This window comes from Miscanthus floridulus, chromosome 6 (genome assembly GCF_019320115.1).
Source record: "Miscanthus floridulus cultivar M001 chromosome 6, ASM1932011v1, whole genome shotgun sequence".
Lineage (NCBI taxonomy): Eukaryota > Viridiplantae > Streptophyta > Magnoliopsida > Poales > Poaceae > Miscanthus > Miscanthus floridulus.
In genome coordinates, this window is record NC_089585.1 from 33,579,950 (window position 1) to 33,602,187 (window position 22,238).

Below are 22,238 nucleotides of genomic sequence, written 5' to 3' on the forward strand. Positions count from 1 at the left end.
TGGCAAACATCTCAAGTAACTACTGGTCATTGGTCAAGGGGATGTTCATCTTTGTGTCATGGCACCAGTAAAACAGACTGAAAACATCCCCATAACGCCCAGGATACTTATCCACAATGCCAGACACCACATTTGAGTAGTTTGCAACATCAGCATCCACAACTTCGTTCAAGCTAAACCACGGCGCATGAGTATTTTCAGCAACAATCCAAAATTCTATGTTGTAGCTACTATTTGGATCCGTCCTACAGATGAACAACAACGATCACAAAAGGCAGCAATCACACATAACACACTTAGACCTAACTGTCCACAATCACCACGAACAAGCAAGCAAGGGGGGGAAATAGAACTCACCCTTCTCGAAACCAGGAAGGTCGGTCAACCGTCGCCGTGTTCGCCTTCATGGGCCGCCAATGCAGAGGATGAGCAATGTTATCTTCGTTGCACCACTATCCCATGCCGAGGCTCAGGAACGAGGGATCGATTTCTTCTCTCCCCGCCGCCGCAGCTAGTGACTGTCCTATCGCCGCTAGGGCTTGGGGGGTGGGGACAGAGGAGGAATCAAGCGAGATGGGGAGAGTAAGAGCGGTCAATACCGGTCAACATGGAGACCTATTTTGTCTCTATACCCATGGGCAACTAGGTCATTTCTCATGCCTGACCCCACATGTCAGGCCTCCCAAACGGCAAAAAACAAGCGGAGAGGCGATAGAATGGCTTGGGCGAAAGAAGTTTTCAAACCTAGGGACGACAGTGATAGACCCAACTTTGTAGGGGCATTGACGATTAGGCCATCTTTTTTTACTGGCACTGGCGTAAAAGGCTCCTGAGTCAGAGGGGAAGCCTGCGACCGAGTGCCGGTAGAAGCAGCGGAGTCGGAGGGGAGCTCGAGCGGAGGCGGGGAAATGATGGAAGGCCGCGAGCGAGCGGAGACGGAGAACTGACAGAAGGCCGCGAACGAGCGAATGGGAAGCGGGGCGCCGCAACGAGCCGTGCCGGGCGAGCGGTGGCGGTGGCGGTGGCGGGTGGAAATCGTCTCGCGGCGGGGAGAACGCGGCCCTCCCGCGCGGTACAGGCAGGGAACGTGGCTGGTAGTAGTGTTTTGTTTCACCTCCCGCTTATCTCAGAATATAGAGGTGCTTGGGTGGGACTATTGGTTATTTTTGTCATGATTTTGATTTTAAGCGGTCCTATGTACCTTCGCCGCAGCGTCAAGACGACGACGGACGGTTCGGATCATAGACTAAATCTTGAATCGGGAGACACTTTTTATGCCAAAACTGCAACGGGTTCGAATCGACAGCTGCGGAGATCACCCGCTGAAAAGCTATCTCTCGCTTGTGTTAAGTAGGCAGGGACTCGATTTGTAGTAGTAATAAATCCCTGCCTCCTCCGCGCTCCAGCTCCTATTTCAGACTGTTCATGAGTTTGCCGTTTAGTGTTCCATCAGTTTTAAATAGAAAAAGTCTACTTACCCCCACACCTTTCATATTTGGTCTACTTCACCCCCAACTATGAAACTGTCTGTTTTACCCCCCTGAACTTTTTAAAACCGTCTATTTTATCCCTGGGCGGTTTTCAACGGCGGTTTTGCCACAGTAACAGCGGGGCTGCTACAGCAACAGCGGGGTTTGCTACAGTGTCGGTGTTTTGAATTTTTTCCCTTATTTTTGGTGAATTTTTAAAAAATCATAGTAAATCATAGAAAAATCATAAAATGAAAAATCTAATTTTATTGGACTCCACATGAGTAGATCTACACAGTGAATATATAATACGGTATGCTTTAGTATAATTTTTTGTAGCTTTAGATTAATTGGAAAATCTAATTTTGTCTGTAATTAATTAGAATAATTTATAGCTGCAGCTTCTATGGTCCAATTATGGTGAAATTTTTATGGTACGCTAATTATTGTATGCTTGAACTATAGTAAAAATTTCGTACTCATTGGACTATGTATAACTTAGTTATAGATAAATTCTAATTAATTACAGACCCGCTGTTACTAAAGCATACCGTATTATATATTCACTGTAGCAGACCCGCTGTTACTGTAGTAACCCGCCGTTGAAAACCGCCCAGGGGGTAAAACAGACAGTTTTAGAAAGTTCAGGGGGTAAAACAGACGATTTTATAGTTGGGGTGAAGTAGACCAAATATGAAAGGTGGGGGGTTAAGTAAACTTTTTCCAGTTTTAAATAGTCCCCAACTAACTGTTGTCCATCATTTTTTACTGGACATCCGTTTTTACTGTTCACTGATATTTTAGCACCACGTTTTTACATATTCCCCGTTACTGTTCGCGTGTCTTTAAGAGTGGGCGCAGCCGCAGCGCGCCTACCGGGCTAGTACTTTATGGGGGGAAAACATCTCGGCTCAGTCTAGGTCGTTAGGATCTCTAGCTCAACTAGGCTCGGTATCCTAATAACGAGCTAAAAGTTAAATTTGGCTCGGCTCGTTCTCTGCCTCGAGTGAGCTCGTTCAGCTCACAAGGTAAAGCTAACTCATGCTAGAATAAGAAGAGAAAGTAGCACTTTGATTCGATTACAATAAATAAACAGAAAATGTAGAACAAGCAATTAATCATCTAAAAAAGTGAAAACTGAGGCTTAGACAGTGGACATTTTTTTCAACTTTATTGTTTAATTTAGTGGGAGATACTCTATCTATCATGCTGGATAGAACCAAAAGCAATGGTTTATTTAAAGGCCTTGTGCCACACTTAATAGAGGGAGGCTTAACTCACCTACAACTTAGATTTAATTGGTATCGTAGGGCTCTCAACATAGGAAATAACCTTCCAGTTCTCACTAGTCTCGAGTCGGTGGATGACACTCGATTAATTAACGCAGCTTACCCCTACATCTCCCGTGTAGAAATAACGCCCCCCTTAAAACTAGCTTGTTCAGCTTCTTTTTTCAGCCGTTGACTTTTTTTTTAATCAGAACAATATTTTTCTCTCACAATAATTTATCCAGAACAGTGTTTTCCAACCAGTTTCAGCAAACCAAACGGAGTCAGCGTTTTTCTCTCACAATAATTCAACCAGAACAGTATTTTCTGCTAGTTTCAGCGAGACAAACAGAGCCATACTCTAAGCGAGATCATCATCTGCGACACAATTGCGTCTTTATCAAATGAACTGGTGTTTCACGCACCAAAGACAGATCAAAGTCTCGGGTAAAAATGGAATACAGCCACACCGCATGACATTCCACACCACATATCATCATGCACAATTACATGTAATTATAAATTATATATATGGTTCCTAATTCAACACAACATATATATCATCCGGTTACGGTCCGTTTGAAGCTGCAAAGCTAGTGGAAGCAGGGCGCGGGCTCCCACGTTCCACCACCACCTTGCCACTCCCTCCTTGCGGGCAACACTCTCCCTTCTCTGAGAATTGAACAGATTGCCGCCATTGTATACAATTTACAGAAGAGAGCTTTCTGCCGCTATATGCATCACTTGGACCTGGTAATGTATGCATTTCGTACTTACCTGCCTCAACTGCAAACACGCCTCAACCGGCCTTGCCGAGACATTAAACCAAGGAAATAATCAAGTCATATTGGATCAATCAGTGCTAGAACTCTATCTTTAACTGCTTTTAAAACTTGTGATGCCACAATCTATACCTATTTGGTGTCATAAATCTTTATAATTGTCTCTATAATTTTTATCAAACTTGAGATGTTTTGACTCTCCGAGAAAGTTGGAATGACTTAATATTTAGAATGGATGGAGTAATACAAAAGCCTTTGATTTACGAAGTGGCATTATCATAGTCTAGTGCGCTCATGCAAAGGAGTATGTCAAATTGGCAATGAACCTTCACATAAAAAAAACAATGAGGTTCATAACAAAACAGAGGTTCCCTTTGCCGACAATGCACAAAGTCAGATGGTATACAACAGTGTGCACCTGCCACATAATCATAATCAATTGTCCGGTCAGATATGAGAAAGATAAGCTATACCAAGAAGATCATTCCAGCAAAAAAAGTCCTAGCAAGTAGCATTTAGTAGCCTCTCTTTCAATACCATGAACAAATATTTCACTTGAACCACTCCCTCTATCCCAAAAAGAATGCAATTCTCACTTCCTGAGAAGTCAAACAATTTCAAATTCGACCAAATCTATATGAAAAATTACTAACACTTATGATACCAAATAAATATCATTAGATTAGTTATGAAATATATTTTCATAGCAAACCTATATTTAAAGAAAGCTTGACTCATCTCAAACCTACAATTGCATTCTTTTTAGGACTGAGGGAGTAGCAAACATTCTCAACTTTGACATTTTGTCCACATAAAGCACATTAATTGCAAACTAGGGAATATTATTTTAGATATAAAAAAAGAGAGAAATATCAACTTTGTTAAGAAATAGACCTGCATTGCCTGCAAATTAGGATGGCAACTAAAATGACACTTGTCAATGCAGAGTACAAATTATGTCTAAACATAACAACAGCTTTATGGTACAAAAAAAGAAAAAAAAGGTGAAAACAGAAACATAGTAAAATCCACAATGTTTTACAGCAGTCTTGCAAGCCACATGATCGCCTCTTTAGAAACCATACATATAAAACAAGAAACCATTGTCGTTAAATAGCTCAGTGCTTTAAACCCACAGGAAGTCTTTTACAACAGTTTTGCAAGCCTTAAGTTGGCCTTTTTGAAAACCGTACAAAAACAGTAATATCTTTAAATACCGCAGTGCTTTAAATCCACATTAAGTCTTTTACAATAGTCTTGCAGACATAAGATGTCCTTTTGAAAATTGAAATAGTTGTACAAAGCACTGTTTCGTTTTGAAATGATAGGTGGAGGGAACTAAAGTTCCTATGAAAACTTTGACCACAGGCATAACTGAGTAGCCAGAAACAGCTTAAAACAGCAAGTTTATATAAGTGCCAAGCAGGAATATGTAGAAATCATCTGGCCACAGTAAAATAGTTATAACCATCCTGTCAAATAGCAAGATAGATTAAAATAAGTGAAACAGTTCTCAAAGATAGTATTTGTGTACAAAGACAACCTTCCCAATAAAGCATAACTGTGGTTTGTGGTCTGGGCTGTCAGTTGAAAACAAGTAATACAAAAATAGGTTGTCAATGCATACGCACTATCTGCATGGCAAACAAAATAGTGCAAATTGGAGACACATGAAAACAATAAGACTTGTCATGAAACTAATTTATGCTTGCAAAGTGCAAACAAAATTTGCCTGCCAGGCATACTGTACGCCAATAACTGAACTAATGTACTACGATGAAGGTTACACGTTAAATGAAGGAACAGCAAAACTGACTCACATGAAAACTGTAGGACTTGTCACAAACCTCAAATATGTAGATAATGAACTACCGAGGACACTGTACAACCAGATGAATAAATACCTCAAACCTCTAGCTAATAGCACAGCTATCCCATATAAGCAGCAAACAGCAAGACAATAGACAATTATTGAAAAATGAAAATACTTCGATGAAGACATTAATAGTTCTCAGGCCATGAATGTAAATTTCAAACTCTAATCCCTGACATACAAACTGGCCGTTTCAGAAAACTAAACCTGAAAAGATAACTAAATTTCTACTGGGGACATGCTAATTATCATCATAAGTACCTGGTTAACCAGAAAAAAATCTAACCATGAAAACAATGCAAATGAAAGATTACTTTTATACAGCAACAATAACGAGGATAGTGGTGAGTCTAACATCTATGGACATGCAAAACCAATTTCCGTATCAGAATCAGAACAAGTAAAATCGCAAGGTTTCTTTTTTTGCAAAACAAGTTTCCTGCAGTTCGATGCATCTACCTGCCAAATCTTACCTAATGACCCATGTAATTTCTTCTGGGGCCTCCTGAAGCAGCACCCCCATACCCACCAGAACCACCATAGCCACCCATATAACCACCTTGCATCCCCGGCACACCGCTACCACCCAATGCTCCAGTTGCCCCATGCGGAGGCAACCCTGATCCATTAGCACCGACCCCCAGAATGCTATTCAAATTCAGCCCAGCCCCCTGCTGGGTGGCAAGCAAAGCTGTCAAGGCCTGCCCCAGAGCAGGATCCACGCCTGGGGCAGCAGAAATACCACCAGGCAGTGAAGCCAATCCAGGTGCCAGAGGTGACATTGGCTGGACAATACCAACAGTTCCGGGCAGAGAATGACTAGTAGCTCCATAACCAGCAAACCCCTTGCCCCCACTTGAAGCCCCAGCACCAAAAAAGCCTCCAGCTCCTCCTAATTTGCTCGGCTTTGGTCCATCAATCGCCTTCTGGCAGTGCAGCACCACTCCATCAAAATGCTTATGTGGCTCCTCAAGAGCCTTCTTGGCACTTTCAATGGTCTTGTAGACAAAAAGAGCAAATCCCTTGGGTTTCCCAGTGACTTTGTCAAGCCCAAGCGGGCCTGCCTCGATCTCACCATACCTTGCAAAGAACTGAAGCAGTTTGTGCGGATCCATATCTGCACCAACATTGCTGACAAATATCTTCCGTTGCGTATACTCTGACACTGGTGGCAGCTGCAATTGAGCCGGGGCTGGCACAGCGCTGTTGGCTGCACCACCAGGGACAGGGCCAACAGAGGCGAGCTGGCAGGCGGTGCTGCGGTTACCAATCTTCTTCTGGGGCTCGCGTAGCGCGGCTCGGGCACCAGAGTGGTGACGGAAGAGGATGAACCCGTACCCCTTGCACTTGCCCGTGTTGCGATCGGTGACGACCCTGAGGTCCTCGATCTCGCCGTATGGGCCGAACGCCTCAGTGAGGGTGTCGGTTGTGGCGTCCCAGCCGAGGCCGTGGACGAAGATCTTCCGCTGAGCCGGGTCGGCGTCGGCCACGTGCCGGATGGCGGTTAGCACGTCGCCGTGAGCGACGGCGGCGTCGCGTAGCAGCTCGACGAGCTGGTCCTTGGGGAACGAATCCAGCAGCGCCTGGATCGAGGCCGGGTCGCTCTCACCCTCGCCATCCCCCTCTTCCACTTCCACCTCCTCCTCGACCTCCACCTCCTCCTCGATTTCCTCCTCTACCTCCTCCTCGCCGCCTGCCCCCTGGGGCAGCTTCTCCTTGGCCGCCTCAGCGGGGGCGAGAACCTCGGATAGACCGGCGGCCTTAGCGGTGGCGGACCTGTTTGCAGCGGCCGAGGAGGCCTTGGTGGTGGTCGGGGAGGCCTTAACCGGCTTGACGGCTGCCGCCGATTTGGGCTCGAGCTTCCGCTTCTTGCCCATGGCGACGGCGATACGGCGTGGGAAGCCGGGGATTGCGCGCTAGGGTTTCGATGGATAGGGGATTTGGGGAGACGATGGGACGACTTCGCCGTCTCGTACGGGTAGTTAACGGCGGCGTCGGACGGGGCTGTCTGTGCATCCTGTGTCCTGGGCCTGAATAATGTAAGAAAGGCCCACTAACAGAGTTGGGGGTTAGTTTTTCTCTTTTTTTTTAGGGGCGGTTCGGATTGAAGAAATTTTGGAGGAAAAAAAAGTACATGAAATGTAAAATGGAGAAAAGAAACTCGGAGAGAGTGTTTAGAATGTAGGCAAGATCGTTTTCTTTCCTTTGAAATACTATTGCCAGCCTACCATTTCGAAGGAAAATAAACATCCACTCTCACCCTTGTTTTGATTTCCTTCGTGAAGTTTGAGGTGGCCTGCTAACTAAAAATATATTCCCTCACGGTGTGAGCAACGGAGCAAGCATGCTGTAACCATGTTGAGAAGCATTAATAAAAAAACTCGACCGGGGTTAAGACTGCCCCCGCAGCATTATAAATAAGAAGAATGACCTTCTCAACCGGCCGAGAAAACTCCCGAACCCCCGCCCCCACTCTTACGTGGTGGCTTTCCGTCGCCCAAGTGAAAATTGGGGCGGTGTGCCCCAGTGCTTTAGTTATGGAGACGGACTAACCTCAGCCTGAAATTCGCTCTCACGGGAAGTTGAACCTAGAACGAGTGCCGCTGGATCACCTAACCGTTTGAGCTAGACGCTCTTTGGCTGAGAAGCATTAATGAGACATCTGTGTATATTTTTTGTGTGTATTCCTGTTTGCTCGTTCCTATGATTCAATTCTTTTTTTTCCCTCGAAAGCTATAACTAAAAATATATTCCTCTTTGCCGGTGGGAACTCATCTTTTGGATAACCATCATTGGTAAGATCAGCAAAATTGAAATACGAGTCTAAGGAAGGCACGTTCCTACTTCCTTCTGTTTTATTAGTTCCTCGAAATCCTCTACTAGTCATTAGTTTCAAAGCAAAGATATCAAGACAGGTTAGTGTTTCCATAGATGCTTGTGGTAAGTGCAAAGCATGACGAAAAATATGGGCTATGGAATGTTTGAATGTTTAGCCAAATCTTACCTCGTCTAAGTAGCAAAAAGATCAAATCTAGTTAAGTGTTTGGATGCAGCTAAAAAATAGTCGTGCGTGCGTTAGGCACGCATGGCCGCCTTCAACCTCATGCCCCCTTTTTCCTCCTGTTAATGGCTGCACTAGTACCTCGTCCTCGGCCCTAGTCGTCGCTCGCGCCCCGCCACGGTGCGCTAGGGTTTGGCCAGAGCTCCGCGTCCGATCGCAGCCGCGGAGCTCCGGCCAAACCCTAGCGTGCCCCGCGGTGGCCGCCTTCCCCCTCCCCCCCCTCGCCGGAGCTCCCCCACCCCGACCTGGCCCAGCCGTCTTCGCCGCCACTAGGGCCCCTAACCGCCCTCTAGCCATCCCTACCGCCTGACCGGCCTTCTTCCCCCAAACCTTCCCTTCTAAGCCTGTCGGAGTTAGGGTAGATGAGAGGAAGAGCTCACTAGAACCCTAACTCGGAGATCCATGAGGAGGAGGAGGAGGAGGAGGCCTACCTCGTCGGATCCACCATGGCCGCCGTCGGATCCGCCGAATCCCCCATGGCTGGCACTGGGGGAGGAGCTCGCGCGGGTGGGGCGTGGACATGGGGAGGAGATCGTCAGGGAGGAGCTCGTCGGTCGCCAGAGAGAGAGAGAGAATGCAGGTGCTGGGAGTACGGGAGTCGGTGGGATGTGAGTGTGCGCACGGGCTAAAAAACTGTAGTGCGTATGAAAGTCTTTACCTAAGTGTTTAGATTGCTGACGAACCTCCTCATTTTCTTTATTGTTGAGGTTTTTTCTTGCCATCTCAGGCTACCTAGCTCCCTCACTATGGCAAGGGCTAGTTTGTCCTAGTGAGACAAGATGAGGTTATTTGATCTATGGGCTTGTTTGGTTGTCTCAATTAGTTTGATTCAAATCTGTGCAGTGCATTTACCTATATTAGGTTACTTATCGAGGTTCTTCTATAGACTTGTACAATATTCAAAGCACATCAAAATACAATATTAGTTAGTATGCTAGTTTTAGTTATATTAAGCAATGCAGATTTTCACGAAGGCAACATATCAGGTGCAAACCAACCAACCAGTGCAAACTTGAAAACTACGAATCAGGACCACTAGATGCTGATCCAATAGATGGGGTGAGGGGGCTTAAGCGCAAAAAAAAGCCGACGGGTAGGGGGCTTAAGCGCAAAAAAAACCCACCTCTCACCCCATCCATTGGATCAGCATCTAGTGGTCCTGATCGATAGTTTCCAAGTTTACACAGGTTAATTGATTTGCACCTGATACGTTGTCTTTCACGAAAGGCACAGTTGATTAGACAAACAAATATAAAATATATTCTCACCTTCCTTACATCTGCTAAAACATAAAGCCTCTAATAGACCATACAACCATAGAGAATACTACATGCCACATAAAAAACAACCAAATATAATTTTACCAAATATATTTTGCATGTACAGGACAATTGCATATTGCCTTGGATTATGCATTTATGTTGTATAATATCTAATTGAAGCTAAGGCTAATGCAAGCACCATATATGCCTATATACTTACCTTGATCGACTAGGTAGAAAGCAAATACCTTCTCCGCTCATATATCCTTGACTGATGAGGCAAAAACTATACAGCCGTCCGTTCCCGTTCATAAATACTTTTCAACAAAATATGATCAAATTAAATATTTAGTTTGAAAATACTGAAGATGTATTTCTCTTAAAATATACTCCATCTTAGAATATATTTACTCCGTTCTAAATTGTGAACCGTCTTAGATTTTCTAGATACACAGTATTTAGAGTTTGATTAATTGCCTACATTAACCTACAGCCAACCATGTGCAATGCAGTCTGCCCATGATTTTTTTATTAGACAATGTAAATTTGCATAAATCGTTGGAAACATAAAACAAAGTATGTCACATTCTTTATTTTTACTATAAATTTGAGAACTCTAATAGAACATATAAGATGACTATATGCAATAAAATATAAACAAATAAATATAATTTTATCATGCAGGACAACAAAACACAAAGACAATTTATATGTTGACTTAAATTGTGTTGCATAAGGTCTAACGAGACTAAGTCTAATATAGGCAACTATATTGTATAGTTACTTAGTTAGAGGTACATAGCCGAGACTTGTTCGTTTGAACTTATCAGTCATGTAACAATATTTTTCTCTCACAATAAATCAGCTTCAGTCAGCCGTACAAACCATCAGCTAAACAGCCTGATTTGAATACAATTTGAAATAGAGAAAATGTTTTTATACGAAGCTGTTCGACTGATGATTTCTGTGACTGATAAGTCGGTTAAAACTATTTTGTTGTGAGAGAAAAACAATGTATCATAGCTGATAAGTCAGGCTGGTAAGTTCAAGCGAGAACAGGGCATTTGTTGGAATTTAAAAATACATTACAATAGAAAAATAATGATTGAAGGCGACATCCGTGACCATGTCTTGACCGGAGTATGTATGTGTTCATGTATAGCTTCAATGGAGTTACCAACGCAAAGAAAAATCTTTCAGCTAGTACGAACACTGTTATTAGCACAGATCAAACAGGCTGCACCATAAAAAGGGTAGTCTTGCAACATGATTCTCCCGGGTTACCACGTTAGGGCAAGATTTACAGACTCCAAGATGTGCAACATAAACTGGCGATAAAAATCAAACACCTAACATGGGAACCTAAAAGTAGCCTTGAGACAACCACTCATTAAATCGATCTAAGCTCCTTTAACACTCAATTAGTGCTTCTTGGTTCAAAACATTCATTGGTCAAAGTTCGAGGCACCAAAAAAGGAATAATCTGGGTCTGCTGATGATCCTAGCAGAGGAATGTACTCTGAACCTCTCACATGAACACTGAAGCAAGCTGAAACACAAGCATATGCAGAAGTTAAATGTTTCTGAGCATGTAATGACTATCTTTAAAAAAAAATGCTAGCAATTGAACTAATCAATATCAAATATCAAATATTAAAGAATGGATGGAGTGCAATACTAACAAACTGGAAACACATGCCTAACACGATAGTATCACGGTATCACAGATATGAATATCTTTCAGAAAAGCAAGCAGAAATATTGACATCTTTCAAAGAAGCTAGCAGGAATGTGGGCATCTTTTAAAAAAATATATAGCAGACTAAGGACACCAAATGTTGCATTTCAAATATTTCATATTTGGTTACTAGTCATATTGCAAAAAGAAAAGGTAACATAACAAAAGGTAGTGACTAGGATAACACTAGCCAACAAGAACAGAGTGCAAATATGTTCTCAGAAATTTAAGCATGTGAGGTAACTACATATGGACCACTGAATCTATAACTCTTATAAAGCAAAACCCCACTACAATATTTTTCTGCAATTCTGTGAAGCCACGTCATCTCAAAGCCCCACCAAGTCACTAAGCTCAGTTACAAATTACACTTCCACCAAATCTATATCTATACTCCTCCTTAATGGCACACTATCCCTCTTCCAGTTCTTCTCCTAGCTCCCACTAAACGCATGATGGAGTCACATAGAACGATAGAAACTGCCTCCACTATATGTGTAATCGAAGGGTCGCCACTAATTAATGGCATTACCTCTTCTCCAGTTTATATTTCCTATAAAGCAAGAGGTATCACACTCACAACCTGTTTTATTTTTTTCCTATAAAGCAAAGAGGCAACCCCTTGCTCCCGCTCATCTTCACTTGCTCCTAGCTATACAGGATGTTCCCAGTCATCTTGAGCTTGATTTGATAGTCGACCAATGCCATCAAATATTGGGGAAGCTAACCTTGGTTGGAAAAAAATCATTGTTGTTTTCCTCCTTCCCCACAAATGGAAATCGATGCACAAGTTCATGCTCTTCATATGAGTCGATCTAGGTGCAAATGGAGACCACCGAAGAAGCAGCGTCACATTGCACTCGCTCCCAGCTGTCATTCATAGCCGGATCCCCAAATCCATGCAACTTTTGTTCTGACCACAGTTCAGGTAAATCTCTCTTAGATGTTTGTTCTGAGCAGAACCAAGGGCCTGCTCCTCTCCCTCTCTCACTATGTCTGTATGTGCAGGTTACGCAAGGAAGCAAATCATTTTCTTTTGGCCTGATTGTCACCGATTCACAACAAAACATACTTTCACATAGCTACAGAACCAAACCAAGCTAGAGGAGAGGATATGACAGTCTTTGCATTTTTAAAGCAAAAACACTTATGGATTCCTTCCTACGCAATTTCAATTTTAGCAACGCATGGTACATGTTCTTTAATCACATATGCCGATTCTTTTTACTTTTGTCTATCTAAAACCAACCAAATATTCTTTAGAAATTTCCGCAGCAACGCACGGGGAACCACCTAGTAATTTAAAACAGCAGAAGACAGAAAGATGTTCAGTGACAAATTATGAAGACATTCATGTGGGTAACTCGTGATGTGGAAAAAAAATTTCCTATCATATTATCAAGTGCTACATTTATAAGACTAAAATCTTTTTCTTCATTGGGCATAACGACTGATTGAGGACACACGAATTTAGGAAGGCAGCAAGACTAGTACATGTCATGTTTGTGTTTTTTCCATCGTACACGTGCACGAGTCTAAAAACATCAAATAAAAAAGAACAGAGACAATTATATATACCACATCTCCTGCTGGGAACAAGCCTCTAAAAGCAGCCATTTCAGGAAATGTGCACAAAAAAAATATATTTCACTTAGCTTCTCCTATATTAGTATATAAGTCAGCATCAGTACTCAGGTCTTGTATTCCTGGTGATATGGACTAGTGCATATCAAAGGGATCAAAAGCTATATAGTATGCCATGCAATTGAAATCAAAGATATTTTTACGTTTCATCTTTTAGTTGAGGCATGCCTGAAGCTTTCTGGTTGGTTATAGTCTTATAGGAGTGAATAAAAAATATTAACTCTGTCAGGCATCAATCAAATAATACCATTCTCAATTTTTACTACACTTTGCAGCATGACCTCCATTTTCTTCTTCATCTCATTATTGTCATCCATTAGAGGCACCACAAGAGTCAGCTCCCTGTAAATATCACGTACAAAAGCACAGATAGTTTTTGCATATTCAACTTCCCCATCAGATATACGGCCTATTGCGAGCCTCATAAGCTCTCCTGACAAATCAGCAACCTAAGACATGGAAAATGCAGAACTGTTAACGGCTTCAAACAAAACAATATTTGACATTGAGAATTGAATTATAGATGTACAGTGTATTTACCCCTAAAAGATAGTCAAGCACATTTAACTGTAAGGGCTCAACAGATTTATCACTTAGTGCTAGTAAAGAATCATTAATTTCAGCAAGACTTAATAGAGTGCCAGTCTTGCAAAATCTACACAGTGTTGCAGCTTCAACATATTCTTGTACCTGCAATGGTCAAGAGCAAACATATCAGATCTATTACAATTTAGAGTAAAGTAAAGTGCACCGCAGGTCCTCCAACTTAGCTCGGGGTGTCATCTACGTCCCCAAACTTAAAAATGTACATCCAGGTCCCTAAACTTACTAACTGTGTCATGAGGTCCAAATCGCCATAACTTGTGTTAATCCGCCCACATGGCAAGCTGATTACGGGATGATGGGGCACCGACATGTGTGTCCACATGCCGGTAGGGGAGAGAGATGAGCCCGGCATGTGGGCTCCACATTTTTGTGCCATGTCATCGTGCAATCAACTTGCCACGCAGGCGATTTGATTCTAGTTTTGGTGATTTGGACCTCACACAACACGATTAGTAAGTTTAGGGACCTGAATGTGCATCATGGAAGGACCGGCAGTGCATTTGATTCTACAATTTATAAACAAATGTAGAAAAGTAAGATTGGTACTAACACCAAAGGTGTAGGCTCTTCTGAGCTTCCAGAAGTCAGTTCCTTGTAATTCTTTTACTAGTTTTGCAATGTATTGATTAACCACTGCAGCAATATCATTTTCTGCCTTGGAGAGAACTTCGTCCCTGTTAACTTTTGTGATTCTGAAACAAATCAACAGTATATGAAGGCATATGAACTCTACAGCAAAGAAACCAGTAAAACAGTTGGACTATTCGGTTATGAAGCCATGATAAAGAAGCTTCTTGGCATGGTATCAGCACTCAGAAACATAGACACTCAACATTTAAGGACACTTGCACATGGCCAACTCATTTGTTACAGCTGGTCTTTTTAGTATAGCATCAAACGATTCACATTCTCACAGGCATTACAATTAACGGAAACATGCTGTCTAGTGAAAGTTGACTTTAAACAGAAATTGATTTTGATCATCAACATGAGAAAAACAAATGATCCAAACAGCTTAACTAATGTATATTTCTTGATTGTACACACAGTAAGACTTAGCAGCATGGGATAGGTTTTTGTAAACCCATGTTTTTACAGGGAGGCAAAAAAATCCAACTGGTATATAGACATACGGAACGTGAACAACTCCGATGATGTGTTGCCACATGTTTAGGTGCTACTGTGCTACCAATGAACGGTAGCACCACTAAAATGTGCAACAAAAATTTCTATCAGCTATTTGAATGAATAGATCTTATCATCATCTAACATCATGCTAAATTTGAGGTTGAACAAAAACATTTGCAAGGAGGAAAGAAAAAGATAAATCAGCTTGTGAATAGCGGTGAATTGTGGCTTCAGATATGAACAGTTGCACCCTCAAGCTGCAACTATTTACATGCTGATTTCTCTTTCTCCACATGCACAAAATTTTATTCAACCTCAAACTTTGCATGATTGTTGTTGATGATATGATATGTCCATTCACATTTTTTGTAGATTTTTTATGCCAGGTGCTACCATGCAAGTGTGATAGCAAGATATACCTATTCATTAACAAGGTTCAGAGTGACCAAGTGACTAGACAATCAGAATCTCTGCCTACAAAACTTACATAAAGCTTCTTTACTTTTTTTCACACAAAACACTGAAACGCGGACAGTATAATGTTTAATACTCAAATTGAGTAATGGCATGGAGAGATCTATGATTCTGAGGATCACAGTCTGCCATTAAAAAGTATGTCCTTTTCTTGTCCTTTTTTTTGCAAAATATAAAATAATGCAGCAGCACAGTTGCTAAATGTTGAAATCAAGCAGAGGTACAAAGCCCTATACTGCTTACCTGTGGACCTGAAAGATGACCTTTTTGCTGTTCATTGTCACATCCCGACTAGCTTTCACAAGCCTTTCTCTCTTGTCATTCTACAGTAAACAGAGAGAAAATATAAAAAAACATTGATAATTTACACAATATTGTCGAACATACTATGTGATAATGATTTCAGATTGTAAAAGGAGGAAAGGCTTTGACAAACTATAAAACTAGTGTGACGATGCCAGGTGCTCGAAACACTTTAATCAAATTTAAAGGAAAGCTAACCAAATTTGTAGCATATGGTTGAAGTGGCTTTGAAGAGTTAAAGACTTGGTCTCATATAAATTAAATGCAATTAACTCGGATAAGAGGATATTTGCAGAAGCGGCAATGTTGCAATGTTGAAATATATTTTGCAGCCATACGCATGGTCAAGTACAAGTATAATTATAAATCACCTATATTGTGACTCGTCTGTGTGTGAAAACAACATGCTAAACAAAGTTTGACTTCAATCAGGAGATATCATGGCTGACATCGCCTGCAGAATACAGTATATCTTGGGAGGAGTTTGGTGTCAACTCTAGACGAATAATTGTATCCAGTGAACCATAGTTCTCGCAAAGGCCATTGTCAACTCTAGACGAATAATTGTATGCCAAACTAAATAGGGGATCGACTGCAGGTTGGCCTGACGCAAATGAATTATGTGCCCGCAAGGTCAGCACACTTGCCTCTCAGAAATATTCTCATTCAACAACATTGATTTAGGGGGTGTTTGGTTCCTACAGAAAAATTTTAGTCCCTGTCCCATCGGATGTTTGGACACATGCATGAAGTATTAAATATAGACGAAAAAAATAACTAATTGCACAGATTGTGGCTAATTTGCGAGACGAATTTTTTAAGCCTAATTAGTCCATGATTTGACAATGTGGTGCTACAGTAAATATGTGCTAATGGCGGATTAATTAGGCTTAATAAATTCATCTCGTAAATTAGTCTCCGTCTATGTAATTAGTTTTATAATTAACTCATATTTAGTTCTCCTAAATAGCATCCGAACGTCCGATGTGACATGGACTAAAATTTAGTCCATGGAACCAAACACCCCCTTAACCTGAACTCCAATGTGATCCTGCCAATATCAGTTAAGTGGACGCCTAATCCAAAATCTGGATTCGTACTAATTCCCCCAAACACCTAGCGCGCGCGCACATTAGGCCCTGGCAGCTCATTTCTCGCACCACCCTACAAACCTATACGATAACCCCTACTCTTTGAGCGCATCGCGCGGGACAAAAAACTCGAGAAGCGAAAGCTTCTCGCTTAACACAAAAGCGGAGGAGCGACACATAGACGGGCGCCGTACCAGGGCGTTGAGGTACTCGGCGTGCTTGGCGAACTCCGCCTTCATCGCGGGGCAGCCCCTGGCGGCTGGAGGATCCGCCGCCGCCGCGACGTCTGTGGCCATCGCCCTGAACCTCTTGGGCACCGACCCGGAGAGGGGAGCTGGAGAGAGCAGAGAAAAAAGTGAGTGCGCGGAGAAGTGGGGGCGAGGGAGGGGGACGAGATGGAGCAGGAATGACGTTGGGGTTTCAGAGGTCAAGAAGACATACGCGAGGGATTGGGGCTCGGGAGGGTTTTACCAGGTTGCTGGGGCGCCGCCATGGAGAGGAAGGAGGGGAAGCGCGGGTGGCGGCCGAAGCGGTGGCAGACGCGCAGAAGCACCATCTGGATTGGCCCAATTGTGAAATTTTAAAGAGACAATTTCACATTACAACTTGGTAAGTACGGATTCGTAAGAGAACAAGCAAGAGGTAGGGATCACTTGTCTTGCTAATTTAGGACTTTATCCGTAATTTTATTTATCTGCTTTCTGATCTTGATCACCAAATAATTTCTGTCTTCCGATTTCCTCAATTTCTGCGAAGACCGGCCTTGTGGAGACTAATGGCTTGGAGCTTGACGTTTGGATGGTAGGAGGGATAGGGTACCGGGAAATATAGAGCTGGTTGGTAAGGGTTATGGACCGGGAAATAACAACATGTTCATTTGGCTGTGGCTTGTTGTAAATGATCGTAAATTTCTAGTCGAAACAGTATTTTTCTCCCACACAAACCAGTCAGCAGTACTTCTTCACGAACCAGCAACGATACGAACCAGCCAACCGAACAGGCTATAAGGTGGTGTTTGGTTCATGGGACAAGGGGGTGGGATAGGGATATCATAACCCAATAGCAACATAACCCATGTTTGGTTCATTGGTTTGGGGGCCTCTCGTCCCACCAAATCTATCCCAGTGGGGAGGGTGGGTTACGAAAGGGATAGCACTGTAGCGACGAGATTGGAGCAGCGAGGCGAGCAAGAACCACAGGCGAGCAGCTCGATTCCGACGGGGTGGAGATCGATCCGACAACTTACAGCTCGATCCTAGCTCAAGTTGGCATATAACGTCGCCGGCGCTGGCACCATGCTGCCTGACATGCGGAGCAGCAGGCGCTGCCGCCACCACGGAGAGGGACGTAGTGGCGCTGTCCATTTGCTCTCCGGAGGTCGATTGGGGGGTGCTGGTGGCTAGTTCGCAGTTGCTTGGATGAGCACCGTCGACCCCGACCTGGCTGCCCTCGAGAAGCTGTGGCAAGAGAGGATTGCGCAAGCCACTGCTCTACGCGGATTGGCAGCCTGGAGAGGGCTTGGATGGTGACGGCAGATGGCAGATGGGACCTAGGACGAGGAGCTCGCGGGCGACAGTGGGCTTGCTGCATGGAGCGTGAGCGGCAGCGGTGGCGACGGCTCCTACGAGCGTGAATGGTGGTGGCAGGTGGGAGGCCGGGGAGATTTGGGAGTCGGGAGAGTCATGGGCTCACGGCCTCACAGGCCACGGTTTGCATTTTTTAATAGAGAAGGCATGGGTCCCACTTCTAAACCCAAACCCATACCCAATCTCATCCAAACAAAGGATTTGCCTTCCAACCTTTATTTCCCCGTCCATAACCAGCTCTATATTTCCCAGTCCATAACCCTTACCCTATCCCTCCTACCATCCAAACGCCACCTAAAGGTTGGAAGGCAAATCCTTTGTTTGGAAGAGATTGGGTATGTGTCGGTGCGAAAAGTGACCAACAAGTAAATATTTGTAGTTTTGCCGTACGTTATGATCGGATGTAGTCTAGCACTCAATGACATAGGATTTATACTGGTTTAGACAACAGGTCCTACGTCCAGTTGAGGTTGGTCGGTGACTTTATTTCCGAGCCCAGGTGCTCGAAGTTTGCTATGGGGTTACAAACGAGTAAGGAATGAGAAAGGGGGTGTTAGAGGCCCGGTCGGACTCTGAACCGAGTGGAAGAGAGTGACAGATGCTCAAATGTGTGCTAAGTATTGGAACGTATGCTCTGTGTGTCCGAGCTTATCAGCTGTTGAGAGCGTGTAGACTGTGTAGCTGTCGAGTTCAGAGCTATTGAGTTGTCGAGTCGACCAGTCTTCGGGAGGGGGCTTTTAGGAGAGAGCTCATCCCCTTTTTATAGTTGAAGGGGATGGCCTTACAAGTTAGAGAAAAAGAGAGAGTGTATACGTGTGTTGTCCAGTCTTGTTCCCACACCATCGGGTACGGGATGGCCATCGACGTCCACAATACTGTTTATGTTCAGACACATCTGGCAGGCTCTACCATGTCCGCTTGGTATGGCAAACGACGGCGCCCATAATACTATTTATACTCTGACACGTCTCGTAGGCTCTACCATGTTCACCTGACATGCCCCGATGGCACCATCCTATAGGTGCGTAGGGCATGGCAGGGTACAGTCCTCGGTATTGCGGTTGACTTGAGTGCCTTACCTTATCTGCTCCGCCTGCTCTCCGGGCCTACACCGAGCGGGCGTCCCCGGCCAGTCGTTCCCAGTCGGTCCCGGTCGTGTCGGTCGGGAAAGAGCAATGAGCAGAGGTCTAACGTATCCTTGATCGGAGAAGGGGGTCAAAGTCGGACTATGGTCCTACCTTGGCCAGGCCTTCCGGTCGGGGACCGGATCGTTATCTTGACCTGTTATTATGTATCTGGGTTGGCCTAGGCGTGTGCTGTCGCTGCACCATCTGCTAGGCCGGGTTTTGTAGGGAAGTGGGTCCATTGGGGACCTCGGGTTTATGAACCCAACAGGAGCCCCCGAGCCCCTTTGGGACTTCTATGAAGCCATGGAGGGGCTGTTCACACACGTTTTGCGTAATATTTGTAAAAGCTAGGGGCTTGTGTTTTTAGCTTAATGAAAACTTGAATTTACTTTGTAATTCATGTACCCATCGTGCCGTGGAGGCGAGCGGTTATTGGAACTTCGGTGTTTTCCCCCCTCAGTTTATTGTACTATGTAGGGTAACCGAGTAGGATTTAGGCGCCTAGCCTCCATGTGGAGGACTGACAAAAGCCGTGGAGGTGCGCAGAGTGGATAAGGGTGCCCAGCCTCCATGGGGAGGACTGGCGAAGGCCGCAGAGGCGTGCCGGAGGGATATTGGTGCCCAGACCCTGAGGAGAAGACTTGCTGGTAATCCGTTTTCTGTAGGGTGCACGCGAGCGCACCCGGTGGGTGTAAGGTAGTGGGTCACCGTTGGATGAGACAGAACCCACGTCCTTAGGGTCGGGTGAGACGGAGCCTGCACCTAAGGAGTCAGGCGAGATAGAGCATGAACCCGAGGGGTCAAGCGAGATGGAGCCCACAGCCTTAGGGTCGGACAAGATAGAGTGCGAACCCAAGGGTCGGGAGAGACGGTGCTCGAACCCAAGGGTCGGGCGAGATGGAGCCCGCGGCCTTGGGGTCGGGCGAGACAGAGCGTGAACCCAAGGGTCGGGCGAGATGAAGCATGAACCTAAGAGTCGGGCGAGACGGAGGTGGGCGTAGCCCCCGAGCCTGTGGCCGACTAGAGAGTCAGTCGGAGGCTAAGCACCTTAGTACTCTTTTCTAGGGCTATGGACTCTTGTGTTTCTTTCGGTCGGGGTGTTTGCCCATGTCCATTCCGACCACAACCTGTGCGGTCAGTCGGGTTCCTAAGTAGGGACCTAGTAGCTCGAGCCCCTGAGCCACTAGGGGTCGATTGAGGTTGGTCGCATGATTTCCTACGTCACCCTATCCGCGGTTTCCATAACCAGAGGGGTTAAGCTGACGCCACTTGCCTCGATGGCTCGAGTGGTGAGCTTCGGTGAGCTTGTTAACTAGTATGTCTGGGTGGAATCTAGATCCGTCGTTCATGATGAGGTTGGCATAGCCCTCAAGTGGCACTCCACTTCTCCTTAACCCACCTCTCGGTAGATGCCCAAACCGTTCCGAAGACCGACTTAGGTGGCCCGCTGGTCTCCCCTCGATGGAGATTCTATAGGCATGGCTTGAGGTCAGGATCAAACGAGAAGGTCAAGATGACCCTGTCTGCTTCTGAGCGGATCAGGTGAGGGCCACTGGGGCTCATCTACGTTGTCTCCCCTAGCTCTATTTGACACAAGGTGGCCTCAAGCCCTTTACGGGCCGGCCTTCGAACCCCGGTCGGTCGTCGCTCATATCGAATGAGACGACTATCGCTTCATGACGCGACGCGAAGTGTTGTGATGCAACAATTGCATATGCAATGCTTGTATGTATGGGATAAATGTATGGATGAATATATGACTAAATGTATGAATGCATGCATGAGAATGGATGAATGAATGCTCATGTACTGGGAAAGTAGAATGGGGGTTGGTAAAGTTACCTCGATGGCTTGAGTGACGGGTCCAGAGAGCTCCTATTGGATATGTCCAAGTGGGATCCATGTCTGTCATTCGTGACGGGGTCGGCATAACCCGCATGGGGCATCCCACTACTCCTTACCTGTCTCTCGGCAGCTGCCCGAGCCATCTGATCGACTCGGGTGACCCGTTGACCTCTCCTCGATGGGGATTCCATCGGTGGGCCCCTCCAAACCCTACCTAGAAAGGCGGAGAGTCGTTTGTGTGCGGTTGTGCCTCGTTTCCCATGCCTGGGTTGTGGTAGTGGTGGGCCCTGCCTAGGCCACGTCCCGTTAGCTAATCGATGTTTTGTCGGGCAAGCTGCGTCCCGTGAGCCAGGGCCACGTCCCACCGCATGCCTTTCCACATTAAATAGGGGGAAGAGAGAGGGCTTTCCTCTCATTCTTTTGCCTTTCTTCAACCACTGCCGTTTCTCCTTCCTCCTTTTCGCTAAGCCTGTTCATGTGCCATGTTGATTTCTAGGAGAGAGGAGGGTAGAGCAAGGGAGAGGAAGAACTCATAGATTCGTTGGTAAATCTCGAGGTGCGATGTCGAACTGGTGGCCTTCCAACGTGGATGAGGTCATGTTGGCCGACTTCACCATGAAGGGACTGCTTCCATCAAAGGAGGTGGCGCACTGGAGGGCTCCCGCGCTAGGGGAGGTTGTTCCACGACCCCAGTCCGATGAGGTCGTCTCCTTCCTCGCATTCCACGAGCGCGGGCTCGGTACCCCGCGCATTGGTTTCTACGTGGTCTCCTCAATGAGTGGGGCCTAGAGTTGTAGCATCTCAACCCAACTGGGGTGTTGTACATCACTGGAATTGTCACCGTCTATGAGGCCTTCCTTGGGATGGAGCCGCATGTGGATCTATTCTAGTGAGTCTTCATCGAGCGAGCCCTGTCCGAGGGGAAACCGCCTAGAACCACACTGGTTGGGGGGTTTGCCCTATAGAAGAGGCCAAATCCGT

The 22,238-nt window shown here is 45.0% G+C and overlaps 2 protein-coding genes across 5 annotated transcripts; both read right to left on the reverse strand.

The window, feature by feature from the left end:
- Positions 1-3,187: 3,187 nt before the first annotated feature.
- Positions 3,188-7,364, reverse strand: LOC136455907 (RNA-binding protein P-like). The gene is made up of 2 exons (XM_066455631.1): positions 5,866-7,364; positions 3,188-4,991 (listed from the first exon to the last, which is right to left on the reverse strand). The coding sequence occupies exon 1, from the start codon at positions 7,267-7,269 to the stop codon at positions 5,866-5,868; it is 1,404 nt and encodes a 467-aa protein (XP_066311728.1). The 5' UTR covers positions 7,270-7,364; the 3' UTR covers positions 3,188-4,991.
- Positions 7,365-10,883: 3,519 nt separating this feature from the next.
- LOC136458041 (uncharacterized) lies at positions 10,884-17,507 on the reverse strand. 4 transcript variants are annotated; one of them, XM_066458045.1, is made up of 8 exons: positions 17,353-17,507; positions 17,171-17,255; positions 16,894-17,033; positions 15,549-15,628; positions 14,254-14,395; positions 13,638-13,787; positions 13,345-13,546; positions 10,884-11,264 (listed from the first exon to the last, which is right to left on the reverse strand). In XM_066458045.1, exons 2-8 carry the CDS (start codon positions 17,253-17,255, stop codon positions 11,161-11,163), a joined length of 903 nt encoding a protein of 300 aa, XP_066314142.1. In that variant the 5' UTR covers positions 17,353-17,507; the 3' UTR covers positions 10,884-11,160. The 4 variants fall into 4 exon arrangements, with proteins under 4 accessions (XP_066314142.1, XP_066314140.1, XP_066314141.1 ...); XM_066458043.1 differs by having other exon boundaries at positions 17,141-17,255; XM_066458044.1 differs by having other exon boundaries at positions 17,171-17,493.
- Between the last annotated feature and the right edge of the window lie 4,731 nt (positions 17,508-22,238).